Source organism: Anomaloglossus baeobatrachus, chromosome 5 (genome assembly GCF_048569485.1).
Source record: "Anomaloglossus baeobatrachus isolate aAnoBae1 chromosome 5, aAnoBae1.hap1, whole genome shotgun sequence".
Classification (NCBI taxonomy): Eukaryota; Metazoa; Chordata; class Amphibia; order Anura; family Aromobatidae; genus Anomaloglossus; species Anomaloglossus baeobatrachus.
This window is the reverse complement of record NC_134357.1, coordinates 550,164,708-550,182,878: the sequence shown is the minus strand read 5'-3', so window position 1 is coordinate 550,182,878 and position 18,171 is coordinate 550,164,708. Positions and strand designations below refer to the sequence as shown.

The window sequence follows — 18,171 nt, the reverse complement described above, 5'->3', positions numbered from 1 at the left end:
CCACTGTATCTCATCTACTAAAGGCTGCTTTACACCAGACAATCTATCGTGCGATAGATCGTCGGGGTCACGGTTTTTGTGACGCACATCCGGCATCGCTGGCGATGCCGGCCTGTGTGACACCTCCTAGCGACGCAGTATCGCTCACAAATTGTGAGTCGTGTACTGGTCGCTAGGTTCCATAATATCGTTTAATTTAGTTGTTCATTGTTTCCGTGGTAGCACACGCCGCTCCGTGTGACACCCCGGGAACGATGAACAGCAGCTCACCTGCGTCACGCGGCCGCCGCCGTGTTACGTCGCTGTGACGCCGAACGTTCCTCCCACTCCAGGAAGTGGACGTTCACCGCCCACAGCGTGGTCGCACGAGAGGTAAGTACGTGTGACGGGGGTTACCGACTTTGTGCGACACGGGCAGCGATTTGCCCGTGGCGCAAAAAGGACAGGGGCGGGTACGATCGATTGTGAAATTGCACAATCGGTCGTACCGTGTAAAGCAGCCTTAAGACTTGCTTGTATCAGGGTTAGTGCCTCAGGATTGGAGGATTACTGATGTGGTACCGATATTTAAGAAAGGTAAGAGGGTAGATCCAGGCAACTACCATCCAGTAAGCCTGACATCAGTAGTATGCAAAGATTTTGAGGGCATTTTAAGGGATGACATGCAAAAATGTATTGCAGAAAATAATATAATAACTGACAAACAGCATGGATTCATGAAAGATAAGTCGTGTCTAACCAACATGTTGGGGTTCTATGAGGAGGTAAGTGCAAACCTGGATATTGGTAATGCAGCTAATGTGATTTATTTGGACTTTGCAAAGGCATTTGATACTGTACCACATAAAAGCCTTATATTAAAGCTCCGGAAGCAAGGACTAGGGGAAACTACAGTTAGGTCCAGAAATATTTGGACAGTGGCACAAGTTTTGTTATTTTAGCTGTTTACAAAAACATGTTCAGAAATACAATTATATATCTAATATGGGCTGAAAGTGCACACTCCCAGCTGCAATATGAGAGTTTTCACATCCAAATCGGAGAAAGGGTTTAGGAATCATAGCTCTGTAATGCATAGCCTCCTCTTTTTCAAGGGACCAAAAGTAATTGGACAAGGGACTCTAAAGCCTGCTTTACACGGTACGACCGATTGTGCGATTTCACAATCGATCGTACCCGCCCCCGTCCTTTTTGCGTCACGGGCAAATCGCTGCCCGTGTCGCACAAAGTTACTAAACCCCGTCACACATACTTACCTCTCGTGCGACCTCGCTGTGGGCGGCGAACGTCCACTTCCTGGAGTGGGAGGGACGTTCGGCGTCACAGCGACGTCACACGGGCGCCGGCCAATAGAAGCGGAGGGGCGGAGATGAGCGGGACGTAAACATCCCGCCCACCTCCTTCCTTCCACATAGAGACGGCGGCGGCCGCGGGAGGCAGGTGAGCTGCTCATCGTTCCTGTGGTGTCACACGGAGCGACGTGTGCTACCACGGAAACGATGGGCGACTAAAGTAACCGATATTATGGAACCTAACGAGCAGTACCCGACTCACGATTTGTGAGCGATACTGCGTCGCTAGGAGGTGTCACACAGGCTGGCATCGCCAGCGATGCCGGATGTGCGTCACAAAAACCATGACCCCGACGATCTATCGCACGATAGATTGCCTGGTGTAAAGCAGGCTTAAGGGCTGCAATTAACTCTGAAGGCGTCTCCCTCGTTAACCTGTAATCAATGAAGTAGTTAAAAGGTCTGGGGTTGATTACAGGTGTGTGGTTTTGCATTTGGAAGCTGTTGCTGTGACCAGACAACATGCGGTCTAAGGAACTCTCAATTGAGGTGAAGCAGAACATCCTGAGGCTGAAAAAAAAGAAAACATTCATCAGAGAGATAGCAGACATGCTTGGAGTAGCAAAATCAACAGTCAGGTACATTCTGAGAAAAAAGGAATTGACTGGTGAGCTTGGGAACTCAAAAAGGCCTGGGCGTCCACGGATGACAACAGTGGTGGATGATCGAGGCATTCTTTCTTTGGTGAAGAAGAACCCGTTCACAACATCAACTGAAGTCCAGAACACTCTCAGTGAAGTAGGTGTATCTGTCTCTAAGTCAACAGTAAAGAGAAGACTCCATGAAAGTAAATACAAAAGGGTTCACATCTAGATGCAAACCATTCATCAATTCCAAAAATAGACAGGCCAGAGTTAAATTTGCTGAAAAACACCTCATGAAGCCAGCTCAGTTCTGGAAAAGTATTCTATGGACAGATGAGACAAAGATCAACCTGTACCAGAATGATGGGAAGAAAAAAGTTTGGAGAAGAAAGGGAACGGCACATGATCCAAGGCACACCACATCCCCTGTAAAACATGGTGGAGGCAACGTGATGGCATGGGCATGCATGGCTTTCAATGGCACTGGGTCACTTGTGTTTATTGATGACATAACAGCAGACAAGAGTAGCCGGATGAATTCTGAAGTGTACCGGGATATACTTTCAGCCCAGATTCAGCCAAATGCCGCAAAGTTGATCGGACGGCGCTTCATAGTACAGATGGACAATAAACCCAAGCATACAGCCAAAGCTACCCAGGAGTTCATGACTGCAAAAAAGTGGAACATTCTGCAATGGCCAAGTCAATCACCAGATCTTAACCCAATTGAGCATGCATTTCACTTGCTCAAATCCAGACTTAAGACGGAAAGACCCACAAACAAGCAAGACCTGAAGGCTGCGGCTGTAAAGGCCTGGCAAAGCATTAAGAAGGAGGAAACCCAGCGTTTGGTGATGTCCATGGGTTCCAGACTTAAGGCAGTTATTGCCTCCAAAGGATTCGCGGGAGTGTTTGGTGAGGGTGGGCTACTAACTTTTTTGGCCATGGTTGAGCTCTGGTACTGATATTACTATACTAGGTCAATTGCTGCTGACAGCTGTTCTGTAACACATTATGTATGGCACTTTGGTCCTGCACTTCTATTTTTGTGCGGTCCTCTGATTGATTTTTTATAGAGTTCCTTGAGATTATACCTATTTGGCGATATAATTGGATTTCAATAACGCTATACATCATCTGAGGGAGTTCTCTCTATATATGATTTAATGATTGATGCATGCCATTTTTGTAGCTTGCACCATTGGGTGTCTTTTGCTACTATCTTATGATCCACACATGATGCTTATTTATTCTATATGATTCTAGACATAGAGATCTATCTAATAATCTAATTTCTGCTATCATGATCTAGTGAATCTCTATAATAATCATAAGAATAATTCTTTGTATATTAAATGCTGACATGTACATGCTGCCAGTTATTCTGTACCTTTACTCCCTTGAATTGTACATATTATACTCATTCTAGGGTTTGTTCTACTTCATTATTTGTCTATTCTGACTTTGTAATGTATGTAAACATTATATATACCAAAATTGATGAATTGCTAATGTAATGGTACTGAGATATTTGCTCCCTAGGCCACCCTTTACATTTATTGTGCCCTTCCCTCATTTGTTTGGTCTATGTCTGTCTTTTTATATATGTGTATAGTTTTTAATCAATAAAATATTTTTATATATTAAGTTCATGGAATAATTGAGTTAAAGTGTTTGGTTGTATTCCTGAACTTGACCTTGGCAAAGGTACACCTGGGATGAATATACTCCTGATTATAGGTTTTCTTCTTGCGGCTGTAAAGGCCTGGCAAAGCATTAAGAAGGAGGAAACCCAGCGTTTGGTGATGTCCATGGGTTCCAGACTTAAGGCAGTGATTGCCTCCAAAGGATTCGCAACAAAATATTGAAAATAAAAATATTTTGTTTGGGTTTGGTTTATTTGTCCAATTACTTTTGACCTCCTAAAATGTGGAGTGTTTGTAAAGAAATGTGTACAATTCCTACAATTTCTATCAGATATTTTTGTTCAAACATTCAAATTAAACGTTACAATCTGCACTTGAATTCTGTTGTAGAGGTTTCATTTCAAATCCAATGTGGTGGCATGCAGAGCCCAACTCGCGAAAATTGTGTCACTGTCCAAATATTTCTGGACCTAACTGTATATGCAACTGGGTAAGGAATTGGCTAAAAGATAGGAATCAAAGAGTAGTTATAAATGATACATTCTCTAAATGGGCTATAGTTAGCAGTGGGGTGCCGCAGGGATCTGTGCTAGGAGTAGGACCGATCCTTTTTAATCTCTATTAATGACCTTGTGGATGGGATAGATAGTAAAATGTCAATCTTTGCTGATGACAAACTATGTAGGATATTAAAAACGGACTTTAATAGTACAATATTACAAAAAGATCTGGATAAGGGGTACTTCTCACATAATGAGATCGCTGCTGAGTCACAAGTTTTGTGACGTAATAGGGGTCTCACCAGCGATCTTGTTATGTGTGACACTAAGCAGCGACCTGGCCCCTGATGTGAAATCGCTGATTGTTACACACTGTTCTGGTTTATTTTCTTCAAAGGCGATGTCCTGCTGGGCAGAACGCATCGCTATGTTTGACACTGTGTGACAGGGTCCCAAAGACAGCAGAGATCGTTATACAGGTCGCTACTGCGACCTGTATCGTTACTGAGTCATTGGTAAGGTCTGACTGTGTGATATCTCACCAGCGACCTCCCAGCGATCCTCATCAGTTTGCATCATTTTCGGGATCGCTGGTAAGTCGCTAAATGTGACGGGGGCTTAAGATGTCAGAGTGGGCAGATACTTGGCAAATGGGATTTATTGTTGATAATTGTAAAGTAATGCCCCTAGGACGGAGTAATCCTATAGCTACGTATACATTAAATGGAAGTAAACTCGGGACTACAGAACAGGAGAAGGACTTGGGTATTCTTATTACAAATTAGCTGAGCAGCAGCACTCAATGTCAAGCAGCAGCTGCTAAAGCAAACAAGATTTTAGGGTGTATAAAAAGAGAGATTAGATCCCAGGATCCCAATGTATTGTTACCCCTCTATAAATCAATTGTAAAGGGTGCTTTACACGCTGCGACATCGCCAGCGATCTCGTTAGAGATTTGACATGCCAGATCGCAGATGCGATCTGCCGAGATCGCACATAGGTCGTTTTTATAGTGCCGGTTACATGTGCGATCTCGGCAGATCGCATCTGCAATCTGACGTGTCACATCGCTAACGAGATTGCTAGTGATGTCGTAGCGTGTAAAGCACCCTTAAGGCCACATCTGGAATATGGGATCCAGTTTTGGGCTCCACATTTTAAAAAGGACATTCAGAACATAGTCAGTTCAAAGGCGCTTAACTAGATTATTGCAACGAATGGAGGCGTCCCATATGATGAGAGGTTAAAACAGTTAGACTTGTTTAGCTTAAAACAAAAAAAGACGTTTCAAAGGAGATCTCATTTGTATAAATACATGTGTGGTCAATATAAAGCACTGGCACATATTTATTTCCTTCCAAAGACAGTACTAAGGACCAGGGGCCATTCACTGCAAGAGGAAGAAAAGCGATTCCAGCAGCTAAATAGGAAAGAGTTCTTTACAGTTAGAGCAGTCAGACTGTGGAATGCCAAACCACAAGAGGTAGTAATAGTACATACTATAAGGCTATATGCCCACGTTGCTTCGAGGTAGTTGCAGTTCAAAAAGCATTCTCTGGCAGAAAGGGCAATGCTTTTGGCTTTAAAAAGGCATGTAAAACGCAAAGAAAGTAGCCTATGCGCACCTTGCTGTTTTCATGAGTTTTTAGTGCTTTTCCAGTGCTTTTAGAAACGCTGCAGTTTTGTATTAAATTGAATGGATGGGAAACGCAGCCAAAATGGCAAAAACAATTGACATGTTGCTTCTTTAAAAGCAGAGTTTTTGCCCAAAAATATGCAAATTTCACGCAGCGTTTAGAACAGCATGGTGTGCACAAGAAATCCCTATTTCTCATAGACTTTGCTGGTAAATCACAACGCATGCATTTTGGCATTAAAAAGGTGCAGTTGAAAACGCTGCAGAAAAGCATGTAAAAACGCAACGTGGGCACATAGCCTAACAGCTTTTAAAAAGGGCTGGATGATTTCCTCAGTACACACAACATTGTTGGTTATAAGTGACTTAGTGACAAAATGTAGAATTGGTGGAGGAAGGTTGAACTAGATGGACCTAGGTCTTTTTTCAACCTATGTAACCCCTTAGATGAAAGTAAACCTATACATGTTTGGTATCTACGATCTCGTACTGACCAAAGGCATCCCACTGACGCATCAGGTTTACCATATAATGAACACTGTGAATAAAATATCCCAAAAACCATCATGCAATCACACTTTTTTGCACTTGGGATTTTTTTGCTGTTTTCGAGTACACTATATGGTAAAACGTAAGGTTTCATATAAAAGTATAACTCGTTGAGCAAAAAACAAGCCCTCATATGGCAAGATGGTCAGAACAATAAAAAGTTACGGCTCTTGGAAGTGGGGAGCAAAAAAATAAATAAATAAATCCCCAAAATAAACGAATAACAAGGGATAAAAAGGATAACTGTAGCGAAATGTAGAATAGTTGTAACAAAGTAATCCACTTCTTTATTACATTTTTTCATGGTCGCTAGTTCAATCAGCTATGCGGCTGGCCACCTTGTCATGCACAAAATATTTTCTTGTTAAAATTGCTTATATAGTCCAAAAATATGGTAAGTTCTAAGGTAATATCCCTTTCTCATTTAATTATACGACATTTTGTTATCTGAGTTTTTGTACAATTTGTCAATAAAAATCTATACTTTCTCCCCATGTGAGTTATTTCTGCTGGTCAACAAAAAATGATTTTCCAGTAATTCAATTTTCACATTTTTGTTATAATGGCTTCTCCATGTGTGACTTCTCTGATGTATAATAAGTTTTGATTTGTCGCTAAAACATTTCCCACATTTTGAACATGAAAATGGCTTCTCCCCTGTGTGGATTCTCTGGTGTGCAATAAGATATGATCTGTAGCCAAAGCATTTCCCACATTCTGAACATGAAAATGGCTTTTCCCCTGTGTGGGTTCTTTGGTGTGTAGCAAGATGATTTGTCGTTAAAACATTTCCCACATTCTGAACATGAATATGGCTTCTCCCCTGTGTGGGTTCTGTGGTGAATAGCAAGATGTGCTTTCTGGTTATAACATTTCCCACATTCTGAACATGAATATGGCTTCTCCCCTGTGTGGGTTCTCTGGTGAATAGCAAGATGTGCTTTCTGGTTATAACATTTCCCACATTCTGAACATGAATATGGCTTCTCCCCTGTGTGGGTTCTGTGGTGAATAGCAAGATGTGCTTTCTGGTTAAAACATTTCCCACATTCTGAACATGAATATGGTTTCACCCCTGTGTGGATTCTGTGGTGTGTAGCAAGATGCCAAAGCTTTCCAAAACATTTCCCACATTCTAAACATGAATGTGGCTTATTCTCAGTATGACTGCTCTCATGCCTGACAAGATCTGATTTCTTGTTAAAAGATTTCCCACATTTGGAACAAGAACATTTCTTCTCCTCTCTGTGAATTTTTTGATGCTTAACCAAAGATATTTCGGGAGGAAAACTATTTCCATATTCTGAAGGTGAAAATGGCTTCTTTACTTTAAGAGCATTTTGTATTTTGATGCCTATTTGTTGACTTTTATTTTGCTTAGTAGTCTGTAATGATTCAGAAGACAAGACCTGTTTCAAAGGATCAGATGATAGATCTTTGTTGTGAAGGGATGATGGGATACCTGAAGTAATGGCATTCACTTCAATTGTTTTCTGTATGAAATAAAGGTCAGCTGATTTATAAATTGAAGATGTTCCTTGTCCTTCTGATTTCCTGGTACAGTCATCTGCTAAGAATAAAACCAGTTATTTTTTAATAAAATATCCTTGAAATTTATATTTTTGAGCATTTCTACCATAGATATGGAAGGTTATGTAGCAAAAATATAAATTATTCACTAAGACAATGACAGTTTAGTGTAACAGAAGACTTCATAGCATGAACCAGTAATGTATGGTGTTCAATTATTTGTTCATTCTGCCTTCCAAATATTGGAATAAAAAGCCACCAAAAATTGTGTAGGAAAATACGATACCAATAAAAACTTCTACCCATCCCACAAAAAAGCCCTTCCTCAGTTCCGTCATCTGTCAATGGAAAAACAGAGGGTTTCTACAGTATTACTGGCTCAAAGTCTCTTGAAAAGTGACATGGCTTCCATAAACCAATCCAGCAAAATCAGCTTTCCTAAAGTCAAATCTCCCCCTCATTCCTCAGTCTTGCAAAATGTGCCCGAACCACATTTAATATCCATGTATTTTGCATTGCTCTAATGAGAAGAACCCAATGAATTTACGGTGTGTGTGTCTCCTGGAGCACAGTCTGGGCTCTATGTATTGGACAATAAAATGGGATATTTGCAATTTTTAACCTCCAACATCCACTGCGAAAGTGCCTGTGGAATCATAATAGTTAGAAGTATAGAGAAATTCACTGGAAAAAAAATATACCAGAATCATTGGAGTCACAAGAAGCCTGCAAAGCTATCACCTGAAAGTGACACGTGTCAGATTTGAAAAATGGGGCCTGATTAGGGACAGAAAACCGGCTGCGGGAAGTGGTTAATCAGAGTGTTTTGGACACCAACTACTGTAGTCAAAATCTGTGACTATAGACAATAACAAATCTACTGAAATGATCAAACTCCACAGACTTCATCTGTAAAATAATGAGTGACTAGTGGTGAAACATCTCTGGCTAATTACAGGATGTGGCTCGGCAGCTCTTATCTGTATATTATAATATATACCGTATTTTTCGCTTTATAAAGATGCACTTTTGTTCCCCCAAACTTTGGGGGAAAGTAGGGGGTGCGTCTTATAAGCCGGATATACGGGGGGGGTTATATATATATGTACACTGCAGGGTCCAGGGGAGGAGGGGGCGCTGCTGGGGGCAGGTGAACACTGCGGCGGCAGCGTTTGATCTCCTGCTCCCGCTCATATAATATGCACAGCCGCTGTCCATCTCCGGTGGTGCTGAAATCGCACGCAGTGAGGGGCTGGGGCAGCGGTGCATATTATATGTCTCTGCGTGCCCCTCTGATGGTACATGCCCCCCCGTGTTAGATTTGGCCCCCATGCTGCTGCTCATTCTAAAATAAAAAAGCTTTAACTTACCCCCTCCAGCGTTTCTCCCCGTGTCCCTGCTTCCACTGTGATCAGGCACGCAGAGATCTCAGTCTGCTGTGCCGATCACATGACCGGCACTAGAACCAGGAAGTAAGGAAGAGAAGCACGGAGGGAGACAGGAGGGAGATCAGCGCTGCAGGAGGTAAGGAAAGAGTGTTTTATTTTACTATGGGCAGCAGCCTGGGGGCGATATCTAACACAGGGGGACTTGTGCGATCTATAGGGGCCATGGGCAGCACTATGGGGGCGATATCTAACACAGGGGGACTTGTGCGATCTATATAGGGGCCATGGGCAGCACTATGGGGGCGATATCTAACACAGGGGGACTTGTGCGATCTATATAGGGACCATGGGCAGCACTATGGGGCGACATCTAACACAGGGGGACTTGTGCGATCTATATGGGGACCATGGGCAGCACCATGGGGGCGATATCTAACAGGTGACTTGGGCGATCTAGAGGGGCCATGGGCAGCAGCATGGGGGCGCTATCTAACACAGGGGAACGTGTGCAATCCATAGGGGACCATAGGCAGCACAGGGGAACATATGCAATCCATAGGGGGCCATAGGCAGCACAGGGAAATGTATGCAATCCATAGGGGACCATAGGCAGCACAGGGGAATGTATGCAATCCAAATGTATGCAATCCATAGGGGGCCATAGGCAGCACAGGGGAATGTATGCAATCCATAGGAGGCCATAGGCAGCACAGGGGAACGTGTGCCATCACAAGGGGGCTATATTCAATATAAGGGGGCCATATCCAGATTAAGGGGGCTAATTTTAGGATGGGGGGCTATGAGGGACATATACCCTATATGATTTGTTAGAGGGACACTGGCATTATAAGATGGACCCCATTTAACATTAATAAAAAAAAAATTCTCTTTTCCTTCACCAAATTTGGGGGTGCGTCTTATAATCAGGTGCGTCTTATAAAGCAAAAAATACGGTAGTTATTTGGTTTAAAGGGAAACTATTGTACAGAAATTCACACTTGGCTCTTATTGAATATTTAATCCCTTCACCCCTGAACCTGTTTTCACATTCATGACCAGCCCAACTTTTTCAATTCTGACCAGTGTCACTTTATGAGGTTACAACCCTGGAACACTTCAACGGATCCCAGTAATTCTGAGACTGTTTTTCATGTTAGTGGTAAATTTAGGACATTATTTTTTGCTTTTATTTGTGAAAATATCGGAAACTTGGTGAAAATGTCTAAAATTTCACTATTTTCAAACTTGGAATTTTTATGCCCTTGAATCATAGAGTTATGTCACAACATTTACCACGTGTTTTGTTTTTTTTTTAATTCGTTTATTAAATAATGGAAATATACCAGGTATAGAATATAAACGTAATACACATTTACATAGTTGCAGCAGGGTTCAGTGTTGATAAAGTCCAGGATCCAAATACCTGGGGTGCCAAGACACCAAAATAGAATGCAAAGAACAAGAGGAACAAACGTGACAGACATATTGCAGTGACAATTTGCTTTGGCACCAACCTAAAAGAAATTAGCACAATAAAGTTCCACTTCCCAGTATACTTCTCATAATACAGTCCAAACCAAAACACTCACAAAGTGATCACTCTGATGTTGATAATGTCAGGGGAGAAGAGTTCCACATTTTTCAGACTTTATTATATTTCTCAGGGCAACCTCTGTTCTGATACATCGTCCGCTCATAAGGGAGCATCATATTGACTAGTTCAATCCATGTACGTAGAGTCGGGGGGAGCTGCCCATCCACCGTAAGGTAATAAGCTTCCTAGCCATAAAGAGGGATTCCTGCAGGAAAATTTTGTAGCTGTGAGACCAGGTCCCCTCGTCCAAGACTCCAAACAGACAGAGTAATGTATCAAGAGGTATGGTGAAGGAGGCCAGGGAGGAGAAGAGTGCGACAACCTCACACCAAAAGACAGCGATTACCGGGCAACTTCAAATCATGTGGATAAAATCTGAATCCTCCCCATAACACTGCGGGCACTATGACGCCTCCCGATGTCCCATCTTTACTAATATCAGTGGGGTAAGGTACGCCTAGTGTATTATATAGATCTGGATCATCTTATTGTTAATTGCCATGGAGACCCTAGTAGGAGATTCCAAGACCTCCTCCCAGACGTCCTTCTGCATATTTAAAATCAGCAGCCCCCACTTTTCTTTGACTGAAAAAGGTTGGGACTCATTCCCTACAGACAGCAGGTATGTATACAGAGAGGAAATCAGCCCCTTCAGGCCCTGAGACCAAAGTATCCCTATTAAAGGGAAGGTGGAAATTAGAGCGGTTCCTTGATGAGGTCTCAAGGGATGCTGGATCGCCGTTCTGAGCTGCAAATATCTAAAGAAGTGACATCTGGTATCATTAAATCTGGGCTGGATCTGTTCAAAGGATAAGACATTTTGTTCATATATCTGACCAAGAGAGGAAACGCCGTGCGAACTCCAGAATGTGGAGGATGGGTGGTCTATCAGGGTGGAGAAATACACATTTTGCTATAGGGGCATTTCAGCTATACTATTGGACAAATGCACGACCCTTTTAGTCTGTCTCCATACCTGCCGTGCCAGTCTATGAAGAGGCAGCAGCTTGTACGGTCCCAGATCTTCTACTTCAAGGAAATCAAATAGATGGCCAGTCCCCGCTGCATCATCTTTATTATATTAATGCAGCACTGGACTGATAGGGGAAGCTTGCTCCACAGTAGAAATTTTTGCTTAGTCAGTTCTAAAAGAGGCTATATATATTGGATGGGATGTCTTGCCTGCTATCCTTTTGTATGATGATGCCTTAAAATTTAAAGCTAGAAACTAAACATAAAGGGGATAAAGGCCCTAGATGTGGCGTGAGACAACGGGAAAGGGACATCAAATTGGATTTATTCCAGTTTATACCCAGTCCAGAGTATTAGTGAAGTCGTCTATAACCCCGACAACCCAAGGCAGTGACCGCTCCACATCATGCAGGAATATAATCATATCATCTGCATACAGGCCAATTGTATCTATCCAGTCAGCAATCTCAATGCTTTGACCGGTCTGTCTAAACGTATCTTGATTGCTAAAGCGTCAATGGCTAGGGTATGAAAGGTTCCGATGAGATTCCATTGACTGCCATTCTGGCCGTAGGAGCCCGATAGAGCATTTTGATCCAAGCACAGAATTGGGAACCAAATCCAAAGTTCTGAACACAGGCCATCAGGAAGTTCTATTCCAGGAAATAGAATGCCTTGGCTGAGTCCAGCGAGGCCAAGGCCCATTCATTATCTGTCACAGTGGTATTGTAGTGGACAACCTACTGAACACGTCTAATATTAACGGAAGTATTCTTCCCTGGCATAAAGCCCGTTGGGTCTAGGTTAATATCTAAAATTACCATATTCAGTCTGGATGCCAGAATTTAAATGAAAATTTTGTAGTCCACATTAACTAGGGAGATGGGTCTTTCCCCTCTTTCAAGTACTATAATATATCCTCATAAAAGAAGTCTGGAAGGGAAGCTCCCAGGTGGTCTGCATGAGAACTTCTAGCAGGGGTAGTAACAGAAACTCCTGGTATCTTCCATGCAGCTCCACAGGAAGCCATCCGGCCCCGGAGCCTTACCCAAAGCCAAATCAGCAATCACAGATTTTAGTTCATCCAAAGCAATGTCGACTTCCAAAAAGGATTGTTGTGCAGCGGTCAACCTCAGGAAGTCCACGTCAGCCAGATACGCCATGTAGTCATCTACCATCACCCCACTTTTAGATTTTTATAAAGAACCATAAAAGTCATGTAGAGAATATCTGCCAGGAAGGTGGCAATACTACCGTTGGGCCTACGGATCTGAAGTATGGTATTGAAGGAATTATGTTGTCGGACCATAAAAGCTAAGAATTTACTGGATTGATTCCCCAACTCAAAATAGGATTTGCAAGTAAAGAATAATTTGCATTTGGATTTTTTTCTAAGTGTTGCACATAATGTGACTGTAGCCATCGCAACCGATTATCATTAGAGGGGTTCGATATGTACACCTTTTCTTCCTACCTTAGCTGTTGTTCAGCAATATCATCGTCTTGAAAGGTAGTTCTCTTTAATGTATGAAATGGTCGAAATAAGGCAACTGCGTAAATTTTGAGGGTATCCCAGAAAACGATAGCGTAACGAGGCCCTGTGTGTGCATTTATAAAACAATCCAGTTGTTCGGGGATCCTATCATTAGGTCCAGTTAATTTTAACCAAAATGTATTTAGCTTCCATTGTTGTCTATATGGTCTATATGTCAACCGACTGAAATTAAGTGACAATATTACAAGGCTATGTTCCGAAACCCCTCTGTTACCGTGTTCTAGGAAAAGTCGTTGGATCCAAATATATAATCCAGTCGGATAAGGGTACGCTTAGTGGAGGAGTGACAGGTGTATTCATGCATGTCCGGATGACGTAATCTCCACAGGTCCAGCCAACCGACCGTTACCCTGCATATAGGCTGAAAAAGCGTTGAGGGTGGCTCAGTGGGGACGTTGTCCATACGAAATTTAGCTAAACCACGGTTCATGACCAGATTAAAGTCCCCCATATAGAGCACATGGGTGTCTGGATAATTTAGTGCAAAGCTGACAACCCCCTAGGTTGGCTGGAGGAGGGTTATAAATGCAGATAATAACATACTCCCGGGAGTCAGTGACAGCGTGTACAAAACCAAATCCGCCCTCCGAGTCCCTACAAGCGGTTCTGAGGCCCCAGCGCAGAGATTTATGTATCAGCAGGGAGACCCCCCAGGTGTTGCTCGTATGGACCACTGTACTGACGGGTTTTGTACAAATTTAGCGGTGTATCTGGTTAAATGCGTTTCTACTAGTGCCACTATATGGGGTTTATACCACCTGAGCTGTGAGAAGACTTTAGTGCGCTTACCAGGAGATTTGAGGCCCCAAACAATCCATACTAAGGACCTGATATTCTGCACATAGTCCATGATGGAATCTAAGTGCCCACATCAGGCCCTCCACATATAAACGCAGAAAATGGAGAGCAATGTCCAGTGCCCTCCAGTTCAAACCACCAAGGGGATACCGTCACTGTAATCAGTGTTAGGTATAGACGTTATAGCCTGCATACCAACAGAGCGCTCCCTTGTCCGGGTAGCTTAGCGGTATAACAGACAGAAGAAAGGCATCAAAGAGGAGAACTTTCTTTGCCTCTCCTGTCCTGGCGGACACACACAGCATTCAAGGAGGAGAAGTTAACGGACAAAAAAAGCAATCACTTCCCCCTGCTTCCTGGGTGCAGCTAGAGCCTTTCAACGGCCTCATCCAGGGTAGAAAAAAAAAATAATGATTTGCCCTCGTGGATAATCCGGAGCCGGACTGGGTAGACCATAGAGTACAGGATGTTACGCTCCTTAAGCGACTTTTTAACGTTGAGGAATTGTGCTCTTTGTTTCTGAAGATCCACTGAGAAGTCGGGAAAGATGGAAATCCTGGCATTATCATGTTTGAGCGGGCCCCTGTGACTGACCAGGCGCAGAGCCGTATCCCTGTCCTTGCAATTGAGGAGCCGTGTCAGAAAGGGTCTAGGAGGTGCTCAGGGCGGAAGGGGTCGCGTGGGGACTCTATTTTTTCCACTGCAAAGGTTGCAGAGAAGTCATTGCCCAGATTGGATTTGAGCCATTCTTCCAGAAACTGCTCTGGTTGTTGACCTGGCCTATTACACGGATGTTGTTGCGGCGCATCCTATTTTTAAGGTCATCTACTTTCTGCCTTCAGGCGTTCATGGACATCTCCACTTTAGTTAATTTTGAAGACATGTGAGTCACTGTATCTTCCTGATGGGATATGCTGAACTCAGCCTCTGTGATGTGATCCCTCAAAGCCTGCAGGTCTTGCTGAAGCAGTTCCACCTCAGAGTGTACCTCCTCTATCTTCCCTAATAGTGATGTGTTACATAGGGATATGGCTTGAAGCAGTTGATCAGAAACCTGTTAGAGGTTCAGGTCCACCTCCCAGAGGATTCCCGTCTAGCGAACTTCCTCACTTTATCGGCTACACTGGGGATTTTAGTGGGGTGCATGGCGTGCGCCGAGAAGAACTGGAGCTCAGATGTGATAAATGTCTCTTTTAGAGCGGATCGATCCCCACATCTCAACAGCTGACAAGGGGGGGTCCGGGTTCTTCCTCAAGGGGCAGAACTCTGAGGCCAGAGTCCCTGCAGAGCTATATGACAGTAAAGCAGGAGGTTGGGGAGGGGAGGTAATATCCATGCCCCTTCTATTGTGTCACAGTAGAAGAGAGAAGTGCTTTGCTAGATGCTGCAGAGCTGACAGCTATATCCTCCTAGTGGCCGCACAGTCCAGTTCCCAGTGGATTCCGCAACCCACGACAGCGCTCAGGTATGAGACTCCACACTAAGGGAGAGCAGGGGGATGGAAAGAATAAGATGGCTGGAGGTGCGGGCCACAGATGGAGGAGGAGAAAACGCAGGGCCCGTCTTCAGGGCACTCACCACTGCGATCTCCATCCTCCGGTGTAGTGTCTGGTGCAGTGTTGTCAGGTCCCCCGCTGTGTCACCTTAGCTGCAGGGGGAAAGGAGGAAGCGCTCTGGTGTCCGGAGGCCAGCGTACAGCATGCTCCTAGGATGACCGCCGCACTGAAGTGGATCTGTGTCTCTGTCCAGGAGAATTCAGGGGAGCCCCGTTGGGTCAGAACTTATTGATCTGCTCCTCAGAAGCTCAGGGGATTCCCTTCACACAGGAGACTGCCGCAAGGGACAGGGGAGGCCGCATACCAGGAGGATTCCGCAGGATAATATCAGAATGCCGGGAGCTCTGTCTCTGTTCGGCCGCTCTCAAGCTACATCGCTGCGCTCCACGTGTCTACTTTACATCAGCACAATTTTTGAAACAGCAGTGTTTTTTTTTGTTAGTAATTAGAAGGGTTAAGTGCTTATCAGCAATTTCATGTTTCTCCAACAAAAGTTAAAAATCTATTTTTTATTTTTTTTAGAACCACATCACATTTGAAGTGACTTTGAGGGGCCTATATGACAGAAAATACCCAAAAATGACACCGATCTAAAAACTGCACCCCTCAAACTGTTCAAAACTACATTCAATACGTTATTAACCCTTCATGTGCTTCGCATGAACTAACGCATTGTGGAATTAAAAAAAATTTAGATTTTACTTTTTTAATCACAAAAATGTTACTTTACCCACAAATTTTGCATCTTCACAAGGATAGCAAAAGAAAATGCACCATACAATTTGTTAAGCAATTTCTTCCAAGTACATCAAAAGCCCATAGGTGGTGGAAATTAACTGTTTGGGTGCACGGCAGGGATCATAAGGGAAGGAGCGCCATTTAACTTTTTGAATGGAAAATCTTCTGTAATCGTTATCTGCCACAATGCCCTGGTAATGTGCAATACACTGTTGTGCCTGTACATTGTGCCCAGCTCATGTTTCTGGAGACACACACACCCCTTACATTAAGCGGGCTCACCTCACTACAAGAATGCTAAACATTTGGACATTAAATGTGGTTTACACACATTGTGGTGCTCAGAAGGGTGGTGGGCATTTGGATTTGGGAGCGCAGAGTTTGCTGAATCTCTAGTGCTTTTAATGTGGCCCCTCCAGTTCCATTAACAAATGATAAAACTGAGTGGAGACTTGGTTTCTTTGTGGGTTGAATTCAATGCTATTTGGGGGCAATTTGGATCACTTCACATTTATCCTGTGCTCTATGCAGAGCACTTAGATTAGGGTTTCCATGTACATCATCAAAATACAGTATGTGATTCAGATAAAACCCCCGACAGATCCAATCACTATAAAGAGGCAGCAGAATTACCCTGGACTCAGTTTGGCCTCAGTTCAGCAGTGTCCATCTTTTCAAAGGTGCTGTTGTTGACTGCAGTTTTGTGCATGCCTAAACGTATGTGTAGAAAGATAGACAAACCCAGACCACAGGCCAGATAGGAGTTCATAGTGACTCCCTCTGCCTCATTACAGTGAATTTTTACGTTTTTCAGAGATTTATGCATAATGGCCAGTGTCACGAACAGCCGCGGAAGTCACTTAGAAATCCGCAGTTGTTCACTGATTTGTTACACACGACTACTCTCTAGCGCCCACCTTGTCTGCAGGCCACTTTTCGTACAGCAGGACAATGCATAAGATGAGGCTGCTGAGCTAATAATGCCAAATATTGGAGGTCTCACAGCAAGTGTAAATGTATATATCACCGATTCCCGCTAATGGAATATATATATATATATATATATATATATATATATATATATATACATATATATATACACACACATACACACACCTCAGTACCCTTAATAATAGCACTCCAATAATTCACTGCAATAGCAATTACGCTGCCACCACCCAGCTTTTCCGGGATATTTGGGGACCCGTTACAGATAGCATAAGGCCCTTCGGGGTTTTGGATTCGTATATAAAGCATGAGGAAAGAAACTATTAAATTTTTATATATTTAATCCGAAAATAGGCAGTGTTTAAAAAAAAATATACAAGAATTTACAAAAGGGAACAATACAATTGCAGTATAGACAGTTACATAAAAATAAAAACTATAAACATGAAACTTACTAAGCTTGTGCCATAGAAATGGCGTCTACTTAGGGAGTGGAGGGAACTCCAAGATGGTAGAAGAACGGCCAGCATCACCCTTTCTGATGCCCTCCAAGTACTGACTGAGCCCCCCAGACAGGAGCTGTCTCTTATGCCCTAGCTAGCCCCCCTTGTCGGTGACATCATTTTACAGTCTCTTGTGGGCTGGGCTTGAGATTGTCACAAAGTTCCATAATTCTAGGGTTTTTCATATCTTTGCTCCTGGGTCACACAGGTGAAAGATATTAGCGTCATATTTTATATCTCGATTTTACATTTACATTGATACCAAACACAACGCATCTAGTATGATTTTACTGCCCAATACTCATTTGTCGTGATTCCGGCG

The 18,171-nt window shown here is 43.2% G+C and overlaps 1 protein-coding gene across 1 annotated transcript in view; it reads right to left on the bottom strand.

Moving 5' to 3' along the window:
* LOC142312276 (uncharacterized) overlaps nucleotides 1–18,171 on the bottom strand; it is a 168,640-nt gene that overhangs the window by 80,668 nt on the left and 69,801 nt on the right. Inside the window, 2 exon segments of the mRNA XM_075351210.1 lie at nucleotides 6,843–7,040; nucleotides 7,042–7,834. Of these exon segments, the coding sequence (XP_075207325.1) occupies nucleotides 6,843–7,040; nucleotides 7,042–7,834 (991 nt within the window).